Source organism: Dendrobates tinctorius, unplaced genomic scaffold (genome assembly GCF_039654945.1).
Source record: "Dendrobates tinctorius isolate UK_male_01 unplaced genomic scaffold, ASM3965494v1 ptg000056l, whole genome shotgun sequence".
Classification (NCBI taxonomy): Eukaryota; Metazoa; Chordata; class Amphibia; order Anura; family Dendrobatidae; genus Dendrobates; species Dendrobates tinctorius.
In genome coordinates, this window is record NW_027361724.1 from 21819502 (window position 1) to 21845762 (window position 26261).

Here is a 26261-nt window from a genome sequence, read left to right on the forward strand (position 1 = left end):
CCTTCTCCCATGACAGCACCACCTGAGAGATTTATATAGATTAAAGCACCCTATGGAGGGATCACCACTTGCAATACCTTCCTACCAAAGGAGAGGTCAACAGAGGAGCACAGATTGAGACGATAGTGTCTATAGAAGGTAGAAGGGGAAGACCGTGTGGCCGCTTTACATATTTCTTCGATGGACACCTCCGCTCTATCGGCCAAGGAGGTCGCCACAGCCCTGGTGGAATGGGCCCTCAGATTTCCAGGAACTGGTCTTTCACTAGAGATGTAGGCTAAGCTAATGGCATCCCTTATCCATCTTGCTATAGTTCCCCTTGTAACACTACACCATTCCTGTTTCCCGGGAAAGCTACAAATAAGGCCTTATCATTTCTACCTTGCCTGGTTCTGTCTAGGTAATGAATCAGAGCCCTCCTATCATCTAAATGTGTGAAGTCTGTGTTCTTCTTCAGACTTTGGTTCACTGAAGAAGGAGGGAAGAACTACCTCCTGACTCCTATGAAACTTGGAGGCCACTTTGGGGAGATACGTCGGATCAGGTCTCAACACCACCCTATCCTTTAGCACCTGCATGAAAGGATGATTAATGGACAGGGCCTGCAAATCACCGACCCTACGTGCTGATGTCAGGACTACCAGAATCACTGTCTTCAGTGGCAGTATTTTGAATGGTACTTCCTGTAAGGGTTCAAAGGGTGACCTCATCAATACTTCCAGGACCAAGTTCAAATCCCACGGGGGCATTTTTGGAGCTCGCACTGGTTTAGACCTCTGGCAGGCCTTGATGAATCTGACCACCCACCTATCTGCCACCAGGTTATAGTTGTAAAGAGCCCCTAAAGCAGATACCTGCACCTTAAGGGTGCTGGTGGTCAGTCCCATTTCCATACCCCTCTGAAGAAATTCTAAGATATGTCTAATTAGGAATGAACCCCCAACCTCCTGACCTGAGAATGATAAACATTTTGCCGATATTCTACCATAAATCCTGGTTGTTATGGGCTTTCTACCCTGCATCAGAGTAGCTATCAGGGCCGGAGATAACCCCCTTTGTATTAGCAACGTCCTCTCAAAATCCAGGCTATCAAATGAAGACCCCATTTCTGAGTATGTAACAGTGGGCCCTGCCTGAGGAGACCTGGAAGATTCGGGAGAACCCAGGGATCTGTCAAGGATATTCATCTCAGCCATGAGAACCATGGTCTCTTTGGCCAGTAGGGAGCAATGAGGATGACATCCGCCCTCTCCTCCCATTCCTGAGTACTGTTGAGAGTAACATTAAGGGAGGAAATGCATAGGTTAGCTGAAAATCCCAAGGGATCTGTAGTGCATCCACCGCATATGGTTTTTCTCTTGGATCTAGGGAACAGAAGCTTTGTTTTCCTGTTTTTCCTGTTGGAAAATAGGTCTATCTCTGGCTACCCCCAAAGATTCACAATCTGCTGCAAAACGGATGGATCTAGCTCCCATTCCCCCTGTCTCAAGGTTGTCCGGCTGAGGAAGTCTGCCTCCTCGTTTTCCCTCCCCCTTATGTGTAGGGCCGATATTTGTAGCTGGTGTTCCTTCATCACCAGGAAAATTTCTTGAGCTAGCTGCATTAGGGGCCAGGACTTTGTGCCCCCCTGATGATTGATATAGGCTACCGAGGTTCGATTGTCCGACAGTATACGTACATGGCTTCCTTCTAGCCGGGCAAGGAACTCTATTACTGCTTTTTTATAGCAAGTTGTTCCCTGTAAGTTGAGGAACTGCCTGCTTGTGTTTCTGCCCAGACCCCTTGTATCAGATTGTCTCTGAGATGTGCCCCCCATCCCTCCGTGCTCGCGTCCGTCACTATCATATCTGATATTGGAAGGGACCATGGGACACCACGCAACAGATTCTCTGGATTTAACCACCAGGTCATGGAATTTAGAGTTTTTTGGGAAAGCATAATCTTTCCCTCTAGACAACCAGACAGTCTTTTTTCCTCCTCTAGGACATCCTGCTGCAACATTCTGAAATGGCATTGGGCCCACTGAACTGCTGGAAAGCATGAGGTCATAGATCCTAGAAGGGTAATGGCCTTCCTCAGGGAGATGATCGGGTTGGACAGGACTGTTGACACTAAGGCTATCACCTTGTTTTTCTTTTCCTCTGGAAGAAGACAGAGCTGTTTCTCTGAGTCTATGATAAACCCTAAGAAGGATTGAACCGTCAGGGCTGCAGCCTTGATTTTTCCATATTTATCATCCAACCAAGATTGGACATGGTGCACCGGATAAAATTTAGCTGAGCACTGCATTCTTGTTCCGTCCTGCCGATCACTAAGAAATCATCCAAGTATGGCACCACCAGTATGTTTCTTTCCCGCAAGTGTGCCGTTACCTCCAGAATAATCTTGGTGAAGATTCTTGGGGCCATGGACAGATCGAAGGGAAGCGCCCTGCACTGAAAATGTCTGAGCTGAACTCTCACATACACTGCTACCTTTAGGAATTGCTGGTCTTCCTGATGGATGGGGACATGATAATATGTGTCTTTTAGGTCTAAGACATTCATATAACAGCCCAGAAATAAGATCTTGTTTACTGTTTTTATGGACTCCATCTTAAATGTTCTGTAGACCAAGAATCTGTTGAGGCCTCTCAGGTTTATTATAGTCCAGTATGATAGGTCTGGTTTCTTTATCAGAAACAGGGGAGAATAAAATCCCCTCCCCTGTTGCTCAACAGGTACCTCTACCAGCACCTTCTTTTGAAGCAAGAGTAATACCTCTGCTTCCAGGGCCTGCTGTTCCTTCCAGGATCTGGGGGATGAGATCCTGAAGACGTGCCTGGGGATGGATGTAAACTCTAGCTTCAGTCCTGACTTTATTATGTTGAGTACTCAGGTATTGGCCGAGATGTTTTCCCAGACAGCCTTCCTCCCACTTGAGGCGGCCCATCATTTGGAGGATTTTTAGTTTCTTGACGAGGAACCCCCAAACATGAAACCTTTGTTCTTTGTCTTTTCACCACCCCAGTCATTCTGATTTTTGGGTGGCCTGCTCCTACTATATCGCCTCCTCTGAAAGGAACTTTTGAACTGTGGGTGTGAAACAGTAGGAAACCCCTTCTTTTTGTCTACTGCCTTATCTAAAATATCAGCCAAAGTCTGCCCAAAGAAAAATTTTCCTTCACATGGGATGGAGCATAGTCTAGCTTTGGACTGCGCATCCCCTGGCCATCTTCTAAGCCAGAGAGCTCTATGGGCAGCGTTAGAGAGGTTTGCCGATCTTGCCGCTAACCTCACTGAGTCCGCCGAGGCATCGGCTAAAAAGGAAGCTGCTCCCTGTAAAAGAGGAAGATCCGTCAGAATATCCTCCCTTGGTGTATTGTGTCTTTTAGACGGTCCCATGCCTGTTACAGGAAAATCTCGGCTTTCCTGTCTAAAAGGTCTTTTAGAGTCCCCAGATCGTCAAAGGGATTTTTTAAGTGCTTTAGCTACTGCAACATCAACCCTTGGGGTTTTTCCCATATGCTTGCCTTTTCTTCTTCAAAAGGTTATCTCCTTTTCGAAGAAGACGGTAGTGGCCCTTTTATTTCTGACTTCTTCCATTCTTTGTTGATGAGCATTTTGATATTCTCATTAACTGGAGAGGAACTTCTTTTCCTTTGACCCAGGCCCCCAAACATAATGTCCTTGACTGACTTAGTAGATTTAGGGTCTGAGATGCCTAACTAGCCTGTCCATATCCTCCATAGGGAAGCAGGGCCTACCCCCCATTTCCCCATCGGAGGAGGAAGAGGAGGATGATTCCGAGCTTGAGCTTTCTCCAAGCTGTAACGAACCCTCAGATTGTGAATACAGTGGCTCTGGCATATCCTTCTCTTTCTTTGCCATCAGGTCCCTTAAAGACTCCTGGACCTCCGATCTGATGATAGACTTAAGGTCCATGGCAAACCCAGGTGTCTTCTCTGATATGGTCTGCTGTATACACTGCTGGCAGAGCTTCTTATGATACAAGCTAGGTAGATCTCCCTTGCACAGGGCACACTCCCTATTCTTTTGTTTGGAGGTGTGCGTCAGGGGTCTTCCCTTTCAAGGAAACACAAAGAAGGGAGGCTGGTTTTAATATAATGTACATTCACATAGACCACTCTTCACGTGTTGATCAGTCTACGGTACCGAAGGTGGCTGAGCCAGTTCTGAAGAAAGTCTTTCTCTGGCAGTGGACTCGTGAACTGCCTTGTTTTTCATGCTGGTCCTGCTACCTGCACGACTGCTATTGCACCCTCAATGCTGCTGATGGCACTTGGGGGCTCCTGCGATGCTTGCAGTAACGAAGATGGTGATGGTGGCTGCTGGTGCTGCTGTTCCATGTCTGGAGCTGTAGGCAAGTGCCACTATTCTTTTGGGCCCACCCCTTTAAATATCAGGTGCCCCCACCCCTCCATCTCCATTTTTGAATCCAGCTCGCTGTGTGCAGGGGATTCCCAGGCCCTGCGCATGCGCAGCCTGGAAGGCCGCTGATGTCACTGGAACCTCCTGTGCCCCATGCTTGCACAGACCCGGATGAAATATCCCCAGATCCCTGGCGTGCTACATCAGCGGGAAGCTACAGAAACCTCCTGCGTCCCACGCGTGGCAGAGAGGTACCACCTTTTTATTCAGTAGGTTTCCTGTCCTGGTGGGTGGATACCCTCTCTCAGGTGGTGCTGTAATGGGAGAAGGGGAAAAAAACAAAAACTATCTCCATCCATGGATTGTGGAGAATTACCCCAAAGTTCAAGGACTTTAAAATCCAAGTTTAAAGTCCACAGAATGTACATATACTGTATTTACTTTCTTGGCTTCCTACAGTATAATCCCCAACCTACTACAAATGTGTGAAAAAGTGTTTGCCTCCTTCCTCATTTCCTATTTTTTTGCATGTTTGTCCCACTTAAATATTTTCAGATCACCAAACAAATTTAAATATTAGACAAAGATAACGCAAGTAAATGCAAAATGCAGTTTTTAAATGAAGGTCTTTATTATTAAGGGTAAAAGAAATCCAAACTTACAGGGCCCTGTGTGAAAAAATGATTGTCCTCCCCCCCTTAAAACATAAACTTACTGTGGTTTATCCCATCTTTGGGAAGCCAAGTTCAAATTCTCTAGCCACACGCAGGCCTGATTACTGATACACCTCTTCCCAATCAAGAAATCACTTAAATAGGACCTGCCTGACAAAGTGAAGTAGACCAAAAGAATCCTCAAAAGCTAGACATCATGCCGTAATCCTAAGAAATTCTGGAACAAACGAGAAACAAAGTGATTGAGATCTATCAGTCTGAGATCAACTATTGAAATCAACAATTCTGCAAAGATGAGTGTGCCAAAATTCCTCCAGAGCATTGTAAAAGACGTATTGCCAGTTATCACAAATGCTTGATTGCAGTTGCTGCTGCTAAGGGTGGCTCAACCAGTTATTAGGTTTAGGGGTCAATCACTTTTTCACATAGGGCCCTGTAGGTTTGGATTTTTTCCCCCTGTATTAATAAGGACCTTCTTTAAAAACTGCGTTTTGTCTTTACTTGTGTTATCTTTGTCTAATATTGAAATTTGTTTGGTGATCTGAAACATTTACGTGTGACAAACATGCAAAAGAATAGGAAATCAGGAAGGGGGCAAACACTTTTTCACACAACGATATATGCTAAATTCCTACTCCCAGAGTTGTCCATCTAAACAAATCTTTCTTGGAATGAAGCCCCCCTTCAGCAGCTAGCTGATCACTGTGGGTTACTTTAATTCTAAATTCCCACTTAGGTGAAAAGAAACAGTTGTTTTAATTTACTTTTTTATTTTTACCCATAGAAGGGATCCAGAGCAGAGGATGCCAGTTATATTTGACTAGCTGCTTCCAGCCAGCTAACGCTCGGCATGCTCATTGCTATCTAATTAACGCTGCTGGTGATTAAACTAAAGTAAATAATGACAACATTCAATAACGCTTACGCAGGTGGTAAATTAAATTAAAATGAAGTTAATAACAATAATAATCATTAAAAATCTGAATAATAGTAATGATACATTTTATTCACAGTGTAAAATCAAAAACAAACTGGATTCAGTAAGATGTGCGTATTTTATTCATTCCAGCATCTAAACAAAGTCCGGTAATGTGTGGGGACGGAGCCTCGTGTGGTAATGTGGGGGGATGGAGCCTCGTGTGGTAATGTGGGGGGGGCGGAATTATGTGTGGTAATGTAAGGGGGCGGGATTATGTGTGGTAATGTGATGGGGGTGGGATTATGTGTGGTAATGTGGTGGGGGCGGGATTGTGTGTGGTAATGTGGTGGGGGGCAGGATTATGTGTGGTAATGTGGTGGGGGTGGGATTATGTGTGGTAATGTGGTGGGGGGGGCGGGATTATGTGTGGTAATGGGTGGGGTGTGGGATTATGTGTGGTAATGTGGTGGGGGGGCGGGATTATGTGTGGTGATGTGGGGGGGCGGGATTGTGTGTGGTAATGGGGTGGGGGGGCGGGATTATGTGTGGTGATGTGGTGGGGGCGGAGCTACTGTGCAGGGGGCGGGATTAGCGAGTAATCACGATGCCTCTTATATATATAGATATTAATGATTTATCCTTAGGATAGGTCATCGATAGAGTTGAGCGATACCATCCGATACTTCAAAGTATCGTATCGGATGGTATCGGCCGATCTTTAAAAAAAGTATCGGTATCGCCGATTCCGATACCGGAAGTCCCATTCAAGTCTATGGGACTTCCGGTATCGGAATAAGAAAAACCCTTTCCTGCCCTTGTACAGCCTCTCTGGGGTCTGTACGGGCCTTTCGGGGGGCTGTGCCGGCCTGCCAGGGGGTCTGTGCAGGCTCCGGTGGTCTGTGCCGGCCTGCCGGTGGTCTGTGCAGGCTCCGGGGGGCTGTGCCGGCCTGCCGGGGGGCTGTGCCGGCCTGCCGGGGGGCTGTGCCGGCCTGCCAGGGGGTCTGTGCAGGCTCCGGTGGTCTGTGCCGGCCTGCCGGTGGTCTGTGCAGGCTCCGGGGGGCTGTGCCGGCCTGCCGGGGGGCTGTGCCGGCCTGCCGGGGGGCTGTGCCGGCCTGCCGGTGGTCTGTGCAGGCTCCGGGGGTCTGTGCAGGCATCGTCCGATGGGACTACAAGTCCCATCTGGCGATGCCTGCTACCATGACAGTGATTGACACATTAGCCAATGATGGGACAGTAGTAGTCCCATCATCCGGCTAATGTGTTAAATGTAAAAAAAAAAATAAAAAAAAAAAATTACATGCTACATTCATACTACATACTACATACATGCTACATTCATACTACATACTACATACATGCTACATTCATACTACATGCAACATACATACTACATATATACTACATGCATGCTACATATATACTACATGCATGCTACATACATACTACATGATACATACTACATATATACTACATGCATGCTACATACATACTACATATATACTACATGCATGCTACATACATACTACATGCTACATGCATGCTACATACATACTACATGCTACATGCATGCTACATACATACTACATACATGCTACATATATACTACATACATACTACATATATACTACATGCATGCTACATATATACTACATGCATGCTACATACATACTACATATATACTACATGCATGCTACATACATACTACATGCTACATGCATGCTACATATATACTACATACATGCTACATATATACTACATACATACTACATATATACTACATGCATGCTACATACATACTACATATATACTACATGCATGCTACATACATACTACATGCTACATGCATGCTACATACATACTACATACATGCTACATATATACTACATACATACTACATATATACTACATACATACCACATACATACTACATGCATGCTACATATATACTACATGCATGCTACATACATACTACATATATACTACATGCATGCTACATACATACTACATGCTACATGCATGCTACATACATACTACATGCTACATACATACCACATATATACTACATACATACAATACATTCATACAATACATACATAGACATACAGTACATATAACATAGAGTAACATACTTACCAATACTTGTCACATTGTTCCCCGAAGCCATTGTCGTCTACGGAATAAATATTAACATAACAAACCACAAAAATACTCACCCACGATCCGAAGCAGTCCACGAGTGTGTCCCACGACGATCTTGGGTAGAGAACTGCAGCATCAGCTGATGCTGCCGTTCTCTACGGGCTGCAGGAATCCAATGACGGAAGGTAGGTATCCTTCCGCACTGTATTCCTCCGCCACTTAAAAAAAAAAAAAGTCCCTAGTCTCACTTTATGCCATTGCTGTGTGGGAATTTCCCACACAGCAATGGCATAAAGTGAGACTAGGGACTTTTTTTTTTTTAAGTGGCGGAGGAATACAGTGCGGAAGGATACCTACCTTCCGTCATTGGATTCCTGCAGCCCGTAGAGAACGGCAGCATCATCTGATGCTGCAGTTCTCTACCCAAGATCGTCGTGGGACACACTCGTGGACTGCTTCGGATCGTGGGTGAGTATTTTTGTGGTTTGTTATGTTAATATTTATTCCGGAAAGACAATGGCTTCGGGGAACAATGTGACAAGTATTGGTAAGTATGTTACTCTATGTTATATGTACTGTATGTCTATGTATGTATTGTATGAATGTATTGTATGTATGTAGTATATATGTGGTATGTATGTAGCATGTAGTATGTATGTAGTATGTATGTAGCATGCATGTAGCATGTAGTATGTATGTAGCATGCATGTAGTATATATGTAGTATGTATGTAGCATGCATGTAGTATATATGTAGCATGTATGTAGTATGTATGTGGTATGTATGTAGCATGTAGTATATATGTAGCATGCATGTAGTATATATGTAGTATGTATGTAGTATGTATGTAGCATGTATGTAGTATGTATGTAGTATATATGTAGCATGTATGTAGTATATATGTAGTATGTATGTAGTATATATGTAGCATGCATGTAGTATATATGTAGTATGTATGTAGTATATATGTAGCATGCATGTAGTATATATGTAGTATGTATGTAGTATATATGTAGCATGTATGTAGTATGTATGTAGCATGCATGTAGCATGTAGTATGTATGTAGCATGCATGTAGTATATATGTAGTATGTATGTAGCATGCATGTAGTATATATGTAGCATGCATGTAGTATGTATGTGGTATGTATGTAGCATGTAGTATATATGTAGCATGCATGTAGTATGTATGTAGTATGTATGTAGTATGTATGTAGCATGCAGTATGTATGTAGTATGTATGTAGTATATATGTAGTATGTATGTAGCATGCATGTAGTATGTATGTAGTATGTATGTAGTATGTATGTAGTATATATGTAGTATGTATGTAGCATGTAGTATGTATGTAGTATTTTTTTTTTTTTTTTTTTTTTAACATTTAACACATTAGCCGGATGATGGGACTACTACTGTCCCATCATTGGCTAATGTGTCAATCACTGTCATGGTAGCAGGCATCGCCCGATGGGACTTGTAGTCCCATCGGACGATGCTTGCACAGACCCCCGGACATCAGCACAGCCCCCCGGCAGGCCGGCACAGCCCCCCGGCAGGCCGGTACAGACCCCCACAGGGTGCACAGCCCCCCGGCAGGCCGGCACAGCCCCCCGGCAGGCCGGCAGAGACCCCGGGCAGTCCACACAGCCCCCCGGCAGGCCGGCACAGCCCCCCGGCAGGCCGGCAGAGACCCCCGGAAGGCCCGAAATGACGGCGCATCATGATGCGCACACACCGCGCATCATGATGACGTCAGGCCGTCAATCAACTGAACTTCCGATTCCGATGCCGAATTCCGATATTGAAAAAATATCGGAAGTCGGTATCGGAATTCCGATACAGCAAGTATCGGCCGATACCCGATAATTGCGGTATCGGAATGCTCAACACTAGTCATCGATCATTGATAGCACTGTTCTACAGCCAAATTGGTTCAGAGATGAAAACAGTTAAACTTAACTAATTTTGTAGTGATGAAAACGAATATGATGATTCACTTTGTTGATTGGCTCTATTTTTCAAGATCCAGAGGAGGTTGTGATTACTTATGACATCTTTCATGCAGGCTTATAGAAAAATTGAGTCTATTATTTCATCATCATTATTGCATTGTTAGTTCCTACTACATCATCTACAGTCATAGCTGAAAGTATTGTCACCCTTGAAATTGTTCTAAAAAATTAAGTATTTCTCCCTGAAATTTATTGCAAATACACACATTTTGTTGTATCCTTGTTTATTTCCTGTGTGTGTATTGGAACAGCACAAAAAACCAGAGAGAAAAAAGCAATTTGGACATAATGTCACACAAAACCCAAAAAATGAGCCTGGTAAAATTGTTGGCATATTTCCAAAATTGTGTATAAACAACTTTTTCAAGCATGTGATACTCATTCAAACTCACCTGTGGCAAGCCTGCAGGACAGCTTTAATTTCTTTGGAACTTGATTGGGGCTGCTTATCCACCATCCAGACTATCTTGCATTGCAACCTTTCATCAGTTTTTCTCTTCTGTTCACGTCCAGGCAGATTAGCTACTTTACCATGGGTTCTGAATTTCTTGATTATGTTACGCATCGTGGACAAAGGAACATCAAGATCTCTGGAGATGGATTTGTAACCATGAGATGGTTGATATTTTTCAACAATTTTGATTTTGATGTCCTCCGACAGTTTTTTTCTCTTTCTGTTCTCCACACAATCCAAAAGATTAAGTCAACTTCTCCCCTTTTTATTTGATTTCAGGTGTGATTTTCATATTGCCCACACCTGTTACTTGCCACAGGTGAGTTTGAGCAAGCATCACATGCTTGAAAGAAAGTTCTTTAGCCACAAATTTGGAAATGTGACAACAATTTTGTCTGGCCAATTTTTGCGGTTTTGTGTGACATTATGTCTAATTTGCCTTTTTTTCCTGTTTTTTTATGTTGTTCCAACACACACAAAGGAAATAAACATGTACATAACAAAATATGTGTAATTGCAATAATTTTGTGGGAGAAATACTTCACTTTGTGGGATAATTTCAAAGGTGCCAACACTTTCGGCCATGACTGTATTTAATCTGTTGAACCTTCAGCATGCTATCATCTTAGGGTGACCAATCAAAAAACGCCAATTCATCCGACGTAATACTAATTACAGTTGCATCACCTACAGCTTTAGGATTTCTTAGCTTAGTTTCCTAGCATACTGACATGTTTCTATATGTTTTTTCAGATATGCCTTGTTCTTGCAATAAAAAAGCCGATCGTTTTTGCTACATATGCAGAGAAGTTACTTTTGCATCACAAAGGTGAGATTTGACTACCATGATAAGGAAAGCCTTCAAGCTGTATTTTGGCTACAGAATAGGATATCAGGACAAGAGTTGAGCTCCACACATATGCTGCAATAGATGTGCATCACATCTTACCCAGTGGTTGCATGGGAAGAGGCAATTTATGCCTTTTGCAGTCCCAATGATCTGGAGAAAGCCAACAGTTCAAACTACAAATTGTTATTTCTGCATGGTGCCTCCCATTAGGAAAGGAGTTTCAAAGAAGAAAAAGTGGGCTTTACAGTATTGAAACATTCCCTCCGCAATACGGCTGGTACCACATACAGAAGAACTGTTGGTTCCAAAAGCATCAGAAACATTTAAAGTCGAGTCAAATGAGGAAGAAGAGGGTGCTTGGTGTCATGAAGCATCTTCCTCTCATGACCCAGACTTTCTTTCAGCAACTGAACCACGACTTATAGCACAAAGTGAGCTGAACAATCTTGTTAGAAATTTGGATCTGCCCAAGAGTAAGGCTGAGCTCTTAGGTTTCACGCTACAGCAGTTGAATCTCCTAGCGGGCGATGTTTAGATTTCTTTGTTCCACAACAGTGATAAAGATCTTATCCAATAATTCTTCATGGAGGATGATCTTGTGGCATGCAACATCATGAACCGTAAACTCTGAAGATAAGTCACAATTCAGAGGAATAGATGCTCTTCATCGATTCGTCCAAAATAAGCCTAAAAGTCGTGTTGCTGGAAAATGGCAATGCACTACCTTCAATTCCAGTTGGTTATGGAGTCCACATGAAAGAAATCTGTGACAATATGAAACAGCTCGTGAAGTGCCTTAACTGTGACCAACACTTGTGGCCTCTCTGTGGTGACTTCAAAGTTGTTGCCCTCTTGCTTGGTCTCTAGAGTGGAGGCATAAAGTACTGCTACTTTCTGTGGGAGTGGGATAGTCGTGCAAGAGAATATCACTACTATAAAAGAGACTGGTCTCTCCAAAATTCACTTCAGCCAGGGATTGAAAATGTCCTTCATCCAGCACATAAGATTTTATTACCACCACTGCATATCAAGTTGGGCATAATGAAGAACTTTGTAAAGGCAATGGACATAAATGCAAAACATTCAAGTATCTCACTGATAAATTTTCAGGGTTGAGTGAAGCAAAGAAAAAGAAAACCGTCTTTATTGGACCTCAGATTTGTAAGCTTCTTCAAGTTGAGGAATTTCTCTGTTTGTTGCAGGGCAGAGAAAATGCTGAATGGGTAGCAGCTGCATTAGTGGTAACTAATTTTTGGGGAAACTCAAGAGCAGATAACTATGAATAGTTCTTGTCACAATCTTTTTAAAACGTATTAAAAATGAAGGTACTTTGCGCACAATTTGCCAGTTTGTGTGAGCAAAATAGTCAGCAACAAGATGTATCCCTTGGTTAGGACTCTAAACCTAACTTTTAAACCTAACCTCTTCTAGACTAAAAGCCTTTTAGGCTTTTTTTCAGGATTCTACTCCGATAGAGGCATCATGTTAGGTTTCAGAAAGTCAGCTAGCTCTGATCCATCCTACTTTGTCCTAATGTGTATGGTGAACTCGAATCTGACCATGTACATGAGATAGCTGTTGTCCCATAGCTATCTCATCACTCTCCGAGCACTCAAGTGTTTTCAATAGGGAGAGAGATGAAAGCCACCTCTGACAGCAGATTATCTCTCCTAAAAACAAAAGGATTGGACATTGCTTGAGCTCAATCCGAACCAATGTCTACTGATAAATAGGTACCAAATAAACCCTACAGTGAAGACAAAAAACTAGAGGAGTGCTGAAAAGTTTAGTTTGGACCATATATTATATCTTGAAATTGCCAAATTAAGCAATGTGGCTGTCATTTTTTTTCTTTTTTAAAACTGCTAAAGCAAGTTAAAACCAAAAGATATTATTATGTTGAACTTCTGATGATGAATATTATGACTTATTTTGCATTTCGCACTAATATGAAAGCATACCTCGGTTTTGCAGGATAAAGCTCCAGCTCTAAAACATGGCTTTCGTTAGCCTGACATTAAACACTAATGCCACATGAATTAAGGCTTTAATGGAAATATATGATGTTTTTGACACATAACATGTGGACTAGATTAGACTTTTGTTACTTGGTTAATATATTTTGATAGTATAATGTAACGAAGTTATCCCCCATGGCACTGTTTCTAAAATGTTTGCCGTCACTGAATCCTTCTAGGTGAAACAAAGGAAGTTGTATATGGACCACCTAATCCATTCATATTTAAGCCTGCCATTGTGAAAAGGCTAGATCAAAATTACACTGGGAAATGGGGATATTAATTGACCTCTCTAAATTTGGTTTATGGAGTACATACATCTCCTGCTCCTAGAATTTAAAACCAGGGGGAAATTATTCATAATGTGCCAGTAATTCAGTTTTACTTCAAACGGTTTCATGAATTCACCGTAGGCAAAAGTAGTAGCTTGGCTTTCCATCACACAGGCAAAAATTCAGTTTGCACCTCTAGTCCTACATCTAAATTTCCCGGCTAAGGTAGAATATACCTTTTTGGCACACCCATAGCACCATGCAGAGTTGGACTGGGAGAGAAATTCAGCCCTGGCATTTCAAAGTACATAGGCCCATGTTTTTACTCCCCCCTGATGCTCCGTTTCAACTGCACCCTGAGGATGCTGATACTGTTAACAGCATAGCAGACAATGCGGTCCACAACCGAACCAGCCCACCTGGCATTTGTCAGAATTGCCAGATAGCCAGTCCAGCCCTGGCACCATGCACTCGGGTTGCATAACACACAAGCAGTTCCATAGCGATACCTGACAAAGCCAGCAATTCATATAAATGGAAACAACTTGAGAATATTCTACTAATAATAATGCGATAAAATAACATTTATGTGTGAATGTAGGAATTTTTAAAATAAAAAAAGTATAAATTTTGCAATTAGTATTATTTTTTCTTTAACTACATAAATTACAAAATGTGCTTATCATCGCATAATTATTTATTTTAACTTGCATATAGCTGTTTCAGACTTATTAGCCTTTGATGGTGCAATATAGGGAAATCACATCTCTATAGATGAAGGTCTTAATACTGTAGGTTCTAATCCATAGTGAAAACTGTTTATTTAGGACAGGGGTGGGCAATTAATTTTGCCATGGGCCCTCATTAGAAATTGGGATGGTGTCAGAGGGCCGCACTAATCTAATTAACTCAGTTGTACCCAATACTATATATGTATATAATATATAGTATACATATGCTATCTTTTCATAAGCAAACAGTATGTTAAACAATGCAAAGATTTACAATACAATGAAAATATGGAGGACCTAATTACATCTGCCTCTGTCAAGTTCTTGTATGTCTCCGCATGTTTAGTCTCGTAATGGCGACTCAAATTGTAATCTTTAAACACAGCTATGTGCTCTCCACAAACTAAGCACACAGCTTTACCTTTGGCTTCAGCAAATAAATATTTAGAAGTCCATTCCTTGTTAAAAACTCTGCATTCTGCATCATTCTTTCTTTTTTTAGCTGACATATTTAAGGGCTATAACAGCGAACCTTGCCTAATTCTTCCAATGGGAGTCTCTGCCCAAGTTTCAGGAGAACGTGGCTGCTGCAGGAGACAGGGGAGGAAGCAAGTGGTATCTGTGTACCACTCCTGTACTGCTCACAGGGGCTTTATTAGGCGCTGACCACTCTACTCAGAGTCCCAGACCCTGGCCTGACATAAACACCCAGTCCAGACCCAAACACCCAGTCCAGACCCAGTCTAAAGTAATTGATGCTAGCCTTACGTTGCACCACAGTGTCACTGGTCTGCTTGCAGCAGTATAGATCACACCACGCTTCCACGCTCGCACGTTTTAGCACAGAGTTGGAGGCGTGGTGTGATGTATACTGCTGCAAGCAGACGTCACCAACGGCATCTACGCATCCCTCTCTCAGACCACTCCCCCCTCCAGCCTCGCCCAGTCAGCGCCGCAGGTCTGGTGTGTGGGCGGTGTGCTGGAGGCAATGTTTCTGCGCCGCTCACAGGAGGTCGGGGTCCGCTACACTCACCGCCGCGTCTGCCGGGACTCCTCTGCTTCCTGCTTTCCCCATGAATGATTCATGAGGAAAGCAGGAACCGGAGTAGTCCCGGACCCCTCCGCGGGCCGGTCACAGGCAGTGGGCGGGCCGGGGGCCGCCCCTTGCCCAGGTCTGATTTAGGCAGTACTATAGTTTAGTTATGGGCTCTGCGATCTACAGTTGGAGGTACCCTAATGGTTCACAGCGCTCTCACTTTGGCTTCCTAGGACCATGCGCAAGAACATAGGATAAAATTACTGGACATACAAGGACACCTGTGTTCTCTGTGCTTGGTTAATTAGAATGCTAGAATGCAATGCTTGCTTATATTCACATTTACAGTTGTGGCCAAAAGTATTGACACCCCTGCCATTTTGTCAGATAATACTCAGTTTCTTCCTGAAAATGATTGCAAACACAAATTCTTTGGTATTATTATCTTCATTTAATTTGTCTTAAATTAAAAAACACAAAAGAGAATGAAGCAAAAAGCAAAACATTGATCATTTCACACAAAACGCCAAAAATGGGCCAGACAAAAGTATTGGCACCCTCAGCCTAATACTTGGTTGCACAACCTTTAGCCAAAATAACTGCAACCAACCGCTTCCGGTAACCATCAATGAGTTTCTTTCAATGCTCTGCTGGAATTTTAGACCATTCTTCTTTGGCAAACTGCTCCAGGTCCCTGATATTTGAAGGGTGTCTTCTCCAAACTGCCATTTTTAGATCTCTCCACAGGTGTTCTATGGGATTCAGGTCTGGACTCATTGCTGTCCACCTTAGAAGTCTCCAGTGCTTTCTCTCAAACCATTTTCTAGTGCTTTTTGAAGTGTGTTTGCATCATTGTCCTGCTGGAAGACCCATGACCTCTGAGGGAGACCCAGCTTTCTCACACTGGGCCCTACATTATGCTGCAAAATTTGTTGGTAGTCTTCAGACTTCAAAATGCCATGCACACGGTCAAGCAGTCCAGTGCCAGAGGCAGCAAAGCAACCCCAAAACATCAGGGAACCTCCGCCATGTTTGACTGTAGGGACCGTGTTCTTTTCTTTGAATGCCTCTTTTTTTCTCCTGTAAATTCTATGTTGATGCCTTTGCCCAAAAAGCTCTACTTTTGTCTCATCTGACCAGAGAACCTTCTTCCAAAATGTTTTAGGCTTTTTCAGGTAAGTTTTGGCAAACTCCAGCCTGGCTCTTTTATGTCTCGGGGTAAGAAGTGGGGTCTTCCTGGGTCTCCTACCATACAGTCCCTTTTCATTCAGACGCCGACGGATAGTATGGGTTGACACTGTTGTACCCTCGGACTGCAGGGCAGCTTGTACTTGCTTGGATGTTAGTTGAGGTTCCTTATCCAACATCCGTACTATCTTGCGTTGAAATCTCTTGTCAATTTTTCTTTTCCGTCCACATCTAGGGAGGTTAGCCAAAGTGCCATGGGCTTTAAACTTCTTGATGACACTGCGCACGGTAGACACAGGAACATTCAGGTCTTTGGAGATGGACTTGTAGCCTTGAGATTGCTCATGCTTCCTCACAATTTGGTTTCTCAAGTCCTCAGACAGTTCTTTGGTCTTCTTTCTTTTCTCCATGCTCAATGTGGTACACACAAGGACAGAGGACAGAGGTTGAGTCAACTTTAATCCATGTCAACTGGCTGCAAGTGTGATTTAGTTATTGCCAACACCTGTTAGGTGCCACAGGGAAGTTACAGGTGCTGTTAATTACACAAATTAGAGAAGCATCACATGATTTTTAGAACAGTGCCAATACTTTTGACAACCCTCTATTTTATGTTTGGTGTGGAATTATATCCAATTTGGCTTTAGGACAATTCTTTTTGCGTTTTTTCATTTAAGACAAATTAAATGACGATAATAATACCAAAGAATTTGTGTTTGCAATCATTTTCAGGAAGAAACTGAGTATTATCTGACAGAATTGCAGGGGTGTCAATACTTTTGGCCACAACTGTATGGTTAGCTACAGTTTTCCTGCCCCATGATTACCTACATTTTTCTGCTTTTAATCCCGACATGCAGCAATATCATAACTAGAAACATATTAGTTTATATCAAGTCAGACTTGTGATTTTTGAAATCTGTGAGCCAACCCATCTGTGAGCTATTTATACTGGCCTAATTGTCATGTAGAAAAAAAAATTGGTATTATGTACTCGCAGAGCCATGTGCATACAGCATGTACCGCATTATTTGACATCCTTTCACATTCTATGCCACAGTGCAGCCATACTGGAACTTAACTAACTCCATAAGAAAGAGAATATCTCCATAATGTGGCATCCAATGGAATATGCACCACATTACTAAGAACATCTCAGTAATATGGTACCTGATGAAATGTACACCACTATAACTCCATCACAAAAAGAGTCATATGGAGCGTGCAGAGGTACAGTATAGTACCATAAAGTCAGCTCAGTGTTTAATGGCCATATGCATGAGATCTAAAAAAAAAGTAACAGTTTCACAAATATAATTCAGGCCAGATGCTTTTCATCCCAATATATATATAGCCATACTGTCCAAAAACTCTGTTATTATTAGGATATAAAAAGTTTATCAATTACTTTTTGTTCAGTCACTTTAAATAAATCAGAATAAAAGATTATACTTTTGAGTGCTTTCAACTATAAGAGCGAGTAATACATTCCATTTTCTGATTGTAATTTGAATGATGAATGATGGTAAAGTGGAAATCGCACCAGTGAAATATTTCTTATTTTAGCCATGTAGTAATTTTATAAAGTATTTAGTGTTGTTTTAAAAAATTCTTCAAACCTCTCTATTTCTATCTGCTTATGAGCAGTAATAGTAGTAATCATTGTATGCGCTTGTAAAATTCATCTGTTGTCACTAGATGTAGTTTTGCGGGCATTTGATACAGTTTACTGCCCCTTTATGCTGTATGTTTATATATCTGTTGCGATCATAAAATTTGATACAAACTTAACAGTCTCATGAGATTTTCCATTTCTTCATATGAAACCATCATGGATGACTTTTTACCTCCTGCTTGCCTTTGCCCTTTTTTCCTTTGGATTTATCTTTTTCTTTTTTCCCTTTCCTTTTCTTCTCCTTTTTTCCCTTTTCCTTCTTCTTTTTATCTTTGGCTTCTTCTTTAGCTGCTAACTCTGCAGCAACCTAAAACAAAAGGAAATATTGTGAGACCGACCAAACAATACCAGTTTTTATTTTAGATTGCAACATTCACTCAGCATTTATTCTTGCCAGCGCTTGTCCAATTTACTAGTTAGACATAAAGCATCTGGCATAGGAATTGCTAATAAAATTATTCACTGAGATGCACGGTTGTGCTTAAAAGTTTTTCAACCCTTCAAAATGTTTGATATTTCTGCATAGCTTTCACCTAAAATGAAATCAGATTCTCACATAAGTCTTAAAAGTAGATAAAGAGAACCAAATAAAACAGTCAGTTCAAACTATAAATCCTATAGAAATGTTGAGGAAGGACCTGAAGCAAGCAATTCTTGGAAGAAGACCCACCCAGTGGCGGACATACCGCTGGTGCAGCCAATACAGGTGCACCTGGGCCCGGAGGTGGAGGGGTGTCATTGCAGGGAAGCTAATAAGGGCAATCTGGTCTGTTTCTCAGAGCCCAAAGCTCTGTGGGGTCCATGGCCAGATTGCCCTCATGTGGAGCGGGCAGAAAGCGATATCTGTAGCTCTGCTGCCTACAGGAGAAAATGGCATCAGAGCTGCAGGACTCCATTCTCTGCTTCTGGCCTGGTGCTTTCTGTCTGACACAGGCACGTGTGGATGGATGATGTCAGCATGCAGCGTACAACTGTGAGAGAGAGTTGCTGGCAATGACGATGCTGCAGGGGAACAGACAGAGAGGTGATTGGTGTTCTATTTTTTTTTTACCAATACATTGGGGAGAGGTCTAGGACAATTAGGAGTAGGGGAGGAGAACAATGATAGGGGTGTGGAGAGGGCAATGATGGATGTGGGTGAGAACAATGATGAGGGGGGGAGAAGACAATGATGGAGGTGGGGAGAACAATGATGGGGTGCAGAAGAGGACAAAGATGGAGATGGGGAGAGGGATCTCAATGATGGTGGTGGGGGTGGATAAGGATGGAGGTGGGGAGAGGCTAATGATTTTTGTGGGGAGAGAGGGCAACTATGGATGCAGGAGAAAGAAAAATGATGGAGGTGGAGGAGAGGACAATCATGGAGGTAGGGGAGAGGACAATGATGGATGTGGGGGAGAGGACAGTGATGGAGGTGGGAGAGAGGACAATGATGGAGATGGGGAGAGGACAGTAACAATAAGGGGGTGGGGAAGAGGACAATGACAGATGTGGGGGAGAGGACAATGAGGGGGTGGGTGAGATTACAATGAGGGGGTGAAGGAGAGGACAATGAGGGGGGTGTGGGATTGGGATGGGAGTAAGGGAGACTTATAATGGACTCATGAACAGGGGAGGGGAACATTAGATATGGATGTAAAATGAATTGGGTGGTGGAGAGGCTGCTAAGTCTCTGATAGTTTCTTCCCCATCTCACAATTCATTACGGAACTATCAGGGTCTTAAAATGTATTGGGGAGAGGAAGCAGTATGGTGGATAGGACACTTTCTAATTATTTGAAAGGTGGGAGAAGATGCTGTCAGGGACTTGTAATGAAGGTAGGAGGTGGAGGATATTAAGTACCTGATAACGTCTTCTCCCATCTCCAAATTCATTATGATGCTATTAAGTACTAATATTGAATGATGGGGACACAGGACTGGGATTAAGGTTATGTGCACACATTCAGGATTTGCAGGAGAAAATTCTGCCTGCATATTCGGATGTGAGGGCAGAAAGAACACTGCATAAAAAATATTTTTTGCCACATTTTTTTACATGCTTTTGTTGAATATTTTCCCCACTCATTAGAAATATGCTGCAAGAATTGACATTATGCAGATTTTAATCATCTGCCAATCTGCAAGGAAAAACTAATCAACGTGTGCTTGAGATTTCAGGGATCTCATTCACTTTGCTTGTAGTGTAAGACCTTGCATATTTTTGTGTGCATATAAATTTACAGTTAATTGGGGAGAGTCACAGGCTGAATAATTTATATTATTGGGCTGCAGGGATTATAGTTAACAGGGGACACAGTGCTGCTTATCACATCATATTGATTAGTGCGTGACTAAAGGTACTGTCACACTTAGCGATGTACCAGCGATCCCGACCAGCGATATGACGCGATCAGGATCGCTGGTACATCGCTAAGTGGTCGCTAGTGAGCTGCCACACAGGCAGATCTCAACCAGCGACATCGCTGGGGACGGGGGTCGCTACTTACCTGTCACACCAGGCGATCCTGCGTCCTCCCGCCCGCGTCCACGTGTCGCTCGTCGTCACAGCAGGAAGCCCAGCAGGAAGCTGACGACGAGAAACAGTCCAGGACGTTCTCGCGCGATCAGCGATAACCAGCGGGGGAGCGGGTTGTAGGTAAGTATCAGACACAGCGATATCGCTAGCAATATCTCTATAACGTCACAAGTTATAGCGATATTGCTAGCGATATCGCTTAGTGTGACAGTACCTTAACAGTATAGTAATGGTGGGGTACATACAGCTCTGGCAAAAATTAAGAGACCACTTTCAAATGTTCAGTTTGCCTGATTTTTCTCTTTATAGGTATATTTTTGAGTAAAATGTAAATTGTTCTTTTATTCTATTAACTACTGAGAACATGCCTCTGAATTTCCAAGCAATAATTTTTGTATTTTCTTTCTGAAAATGAGGTCAAAATAACAAAAAAATGCAGTGCTTTCAGACCTCAAATAATGCAAAGAAAACAAGTTCATAATCATTTAGAAACAACAATACTAATGTTTTAACTCAGGAAGAGTTCAGAAATCAGTATTTTGTGGAATAACTATGATTTTTAAAAGCAGCTTTCATGTATCTTGGCATGCTTTCCACCAGTCTTTCACACTGCTTCTGGCACAAAAATTTAAGCAGTTTTTCTTTGTTTGATGGCTTGTGACTATCCATCATCCTCTTGAATACATTCCAGAGGTTTTCAATGGGGATCAGGTCTGGAGAATGGGCTGCCCATGACAGGGTTTTGATGTGGTGGTCTCTTAATTTTTGCAAGGGCTGTGTCTGTAGTCAGGGGCACAGTGCGAAGACCTTGCTATTTTTAGAGCTGTGATGATCATCATGGCAAGATGAGGAAGACTGGATGATGTCGACATAAAGGTCTGACCAATTGGAGAAGAAACAGCAGAAAATGGCTCTATTCAGATGAGAAGTCAAGGTAAGTGCCTGGAAGTAAATATTATTGTGTATCTGCACTGTGTGATTTGGAGTCATAATGTTTTTTTGTAAAAAACCCTTATTCTACATTCTCACATTTGTGTGATATGCCTGTGTGCTGTCAGATACTTTTTATCAGATGACACATGGACTCGTAGAGTTTTATATGTGCATTCACACATCCGTAAAAATCGCAGATCTGAGAATGAGATTGATGAGGGTCAGAGAATGTTCTGATTCAATTTTGAGGATCAGAATAAGACATGCTCAATGCATCTGTAAAAGTGGGCAGCACATCAACCATGCACACAAATACAGGAATGTAACCTTATTATGTATAGCACAGTCCCTTAGTATATAGTGTACTCACTTATTGTGTATAACACAGTCCATTAGTATACAGTGTACTCACTTATTATGTATAACACCATTCTTAGTTACATAGCTTCCTCTTTTATTATGTATAACACCATCCAGTGGCGTAGCTACTGTTTGTGGCGCCCGGGGTGGTCGAAAAATTTGCCGCCCCTTTGGTTGTTGATAATCCGGAAGCATCCGAAGAGCCCACACTACACTCAAAGATCTAATTTTTAGTCTGCTACTAACTCTACTGTTATTATTTCTATCTAGACTTTCATCTTCTTGCAGTTCTCTCTATATATGTATGCATTAGCGTGATGATGCTGGATGAAGACCTAATGGCTTTTTTAATAATAATTTTTAATAATGTGACAGACCTTACATATTGGATTATATAGAGCCCTGTTTTTTATTACATACCGTCCTGTCTTGTTAGCTGTATAATGCAATGATGGCTGATGGAGCATGGGAAAGCTTCCTTTCTAATGGAGGAGCTGATGGACTGGAAGTTTGGTCACCGGCTCCTCGATCAGCAGTCATTTTATATCTAAAAAGAGAGGGGACTATGTAATAAAAGAGGGCGCTGTAAATAACAAAATTAACAAGAATACACTATGTAAGAGACAGCACTGTACATAACAGCAGAGGAAGCTATATAATAAGGGACGGCATCATATATAACTAGAGAGGATGGTACGTAATAAGGGATGGTGTTATACATAATAAAAGAGGAAACTATGTAACTAAGGATGGTGTTATACAGAATTAGTGAGTACACTATATACTAAGGGACTGTGTTAGACATAGTGAGTACACTATACACTAAGGGACTGTGTTAGACATAATAAACGATAATGTCTTCCTCCACCTCCCCCTGTTCCTAAGGCCGTTATAAGTCCCCCTTCCTCCCATCCCAATCCCCCACACCCCTCATTGTCCTCCTCCCCTCACATCCCATTATTGTCCTCTCCCCCACCCCATCATTGCCCTCTTCACCACCTCCATCATTTTATTCTCCCCCACCACTTTCTTTACTTTCTCCTCCACCACCCCCATTTATTGCCCTTTCCACCACCACCACTGCATTCTCCCCCACCATCATTTATTTTTCCCCCACCACCCCATCATTGCCCTCCCCATCACCTCCATCATTGCCTTCTCCCCATCACCCCCACCCTTGCCTTCTCCCCATCATTGCCTTCTCCTTCACCCCATCACTGCCTTCTCCCCATCACTCCCATCATTGCCTGCTCCATCACCCCATCACTCCCATCATTGTCTTCTCCATCACCCCATCATTGCCTGCTCCATCATTCCCATCATTGCCTTCTCCTTGACCCCATCATTGTCTTCTCCCCATCACTCCCATCATTGCCTTCTCCATCACCCCATCATTGTCTTCTCCCCATCACTCCCATCATTGCCTTCTCCTTCACCCCATCACTGCCTTCTCCCCATGACTCCCATCATTGCCTGCTCCATCACCCCATCACTCCCATCATTGTCTGCTCCATCACCCCCATCATTGCCTGCTCCATCACTCCATCACTCCCATTATTGCCTTCTCCTTCACCCCATCACTGCCTTCTCCCCATCACCCCCATCATTGCCTGCTCCATCACTCCCATCATTGTCTGCTCTATCATCCCCATCATTGCCTGCTCCATCACTCCATCACTCCCATCATTGCCTTCTCTGCATCACCCCCATCATGGCCTTCTCCCATCACCCCAGGCATTATAGCCTTCTCTCCCCATCATGGTCTTCTCATGTCCCCATCTCCTCCAGGGCCAGGCTAACCTACACACACACAGATACACACAAAGACATACACACAGACATACACACACATACACACATACATGTACATACACACACAGACATACATACACACAGACTACAGACACCACCTCTCTCCTCTCACCTGTCCGCAGAATCGCCCGCACTTCCTCGCTCACACAGCAGCGGCCGCTGAATGATGACGTCATTCAGCGGCGCTCCTCTGTGTCAAACAGGAAGCGCGGGCGGCGGGCAGGAAGCAGGACGGGTCCTTGCAGCTCCGCTCCTGCTTTTCCCGCTTGCAGGCAGCGGAGCTGCTGTGATTGCTCCCTGCCCGCCGCTGCACTGCACTGTGCCTCACTGCCTCTGCGCTTCTCCTACAGGGTGAAATTGCTGCTGCTGCGCCGCCCCCACACATGTGCCGCCTGGGGCGGACCGCCCCTCCCGCCCCCCACACGCTACGCCACTGACACCATCCCTTATTATGTACCATCCTTTCTAGTTATATATGGTGCCATTCCTTTGTATATAGCTTCCTCTGCTGCTATGTACAGTGCTGTCCCTTACATAGTGTATTTTTGTTATTTTGTTATTTTTGTTATTCACAGTGCTCTATTTTATTACATAGTCCTTTCTTGGTCCTGTCTTGTTAGATATAAAATGACTTCTGATGTGGCAGGAAGAACATAATTAGAAAAGAAGCTTTCCCAAGCTCCATCAGCCGTCATTGCATTATACATCTAACAAGAGAGGACAGTATGTAAGTATGTAATAAAACACAGGGGGGCTATATAATCTGGTATGTAAGGGACGGTGGTGTACATAATAAGAAAGGACACTGTGTAATAAGGGACGGTCATATACATAATAAAGGAGACTATGTAAGATATATATGTGCGTGTGTATATGTATATACAGTATATATATATATACTGTATATATATATACTAGCTGAAGAGCCTGGCGCTGCCCGGTCATAGTAACTAACTGTGGTTAGTTATAACAAATTATAATTATCCTCCATCCCATAGTCCCGTGCCCATATACCCATCATACATATCCACCATCCCATAGGCCCATGCCCATATACCCATCATACATATCCTCCATCCCATAGTCGAGTGCCCATATACCCATCACACATCCTCCATCCCATAGTCCCATGCCCATATACCCATCATACATATCCTCCATCCCATAGTCCAGTGTCCATAAATATATCCGCCATCCCATAGTCCCGTGCACATATACCAGTCATACATATCCTCCATCCCATAGTCCAGTGCCCATACACCCATCACACATCCTCCATCCCATAGTCCTGTGCCCATATACCCATTATGACATCATCATCACCATGGCAACCGTTATGACATAACCGTCACCATTGCAACCTATTAAGACATCATCATCATGGCAACCATTGTGACAGCATCTTCGCCATTGCAACCTATTATGACATTAGCATCGCCATGGCAACCATTATGACATCATAATGAGGGGCGGGGCTTGCAACCTATGATGACATCAGTGTCGCCATGGCAACCATTATGACATCATAATGAGGAGCAGGGCTTGATACACACACACTTTTTCCCCATTATGCAGATAGGGGCAAAATTGTTTGGTGAATTGGAAGGCGCGGGGTTAAAATTTTGCCTCACAACATAGCCTATGACGCTCTCCGGGTCCAGACGTGTGACTGTGCCAAATTTTGTGGCTGTAACTGCGAGGTGCGGATGCCAATCCCGGACATACACTCACACACATACATACACACCCACTTTGTGCTTTATATAATATATATATATATATATATATATATATATATATACAGCTCTGGCAAAAATTAAGAGACCACTGCAAAATTTTCAGATACTCTGATTTTTCTCTTCATAGGTATATTTTTTGAGTAAAATGTACATTGTTGTTTTATTCTAAAAACTACTGACAACATGTCTCTGAAATTTAAAGCCAAAAATGTTGTATTTATTTGCAGCAAATGAGAAATCAACAAAATAATAGAAAACAGTGCTTCAGACCTCAAATAATACAAAGAAAACAAGTTCTTATTCATTTAGAAACTACAATACACATTTTTTAACTCAGGAAGAGTTCAGAAATCAATTTTTTGTGGAATAACCATGATGTTTAATCACAGGTTACATGCGTCTTGGCATGCTTTCCACCAGTCTTTCACACTGCTTTTGGGTGACCATATGCAACTCCTGGTACAAAAATTTAAGCAGTTCTTCTTTGTTTGATGGCTTGTGACTATCGATCTTCCTCTTGATTACATTCCAGAGGTTTTCAATGGGGTTCAGGTCTGGAGA

General features: G+C 42.8%; 1 protein-coding gene across 1 annotated transcript in view; it reads right to left on the reverse strand.

Annotated features, from left to right (window-relative positions):
• DRC11 (dynein regulatory complex subunit 11) overlaps nt 1-26261 on the reverse strand; it is a 247671-nt gene that overhangs the window by 41885 nt on the left and 179525 nt on the right. The window contains exon 8 of the mRNA XM_073577592.1: nt 18511-18645. Within this exon, the coding sequence (XP_073433693.1) occupies nt 18511-18645 (135 nt within the window). The remainder of the gene's footprint in view (nt 1-18510; nt 18646-26261) is intronic.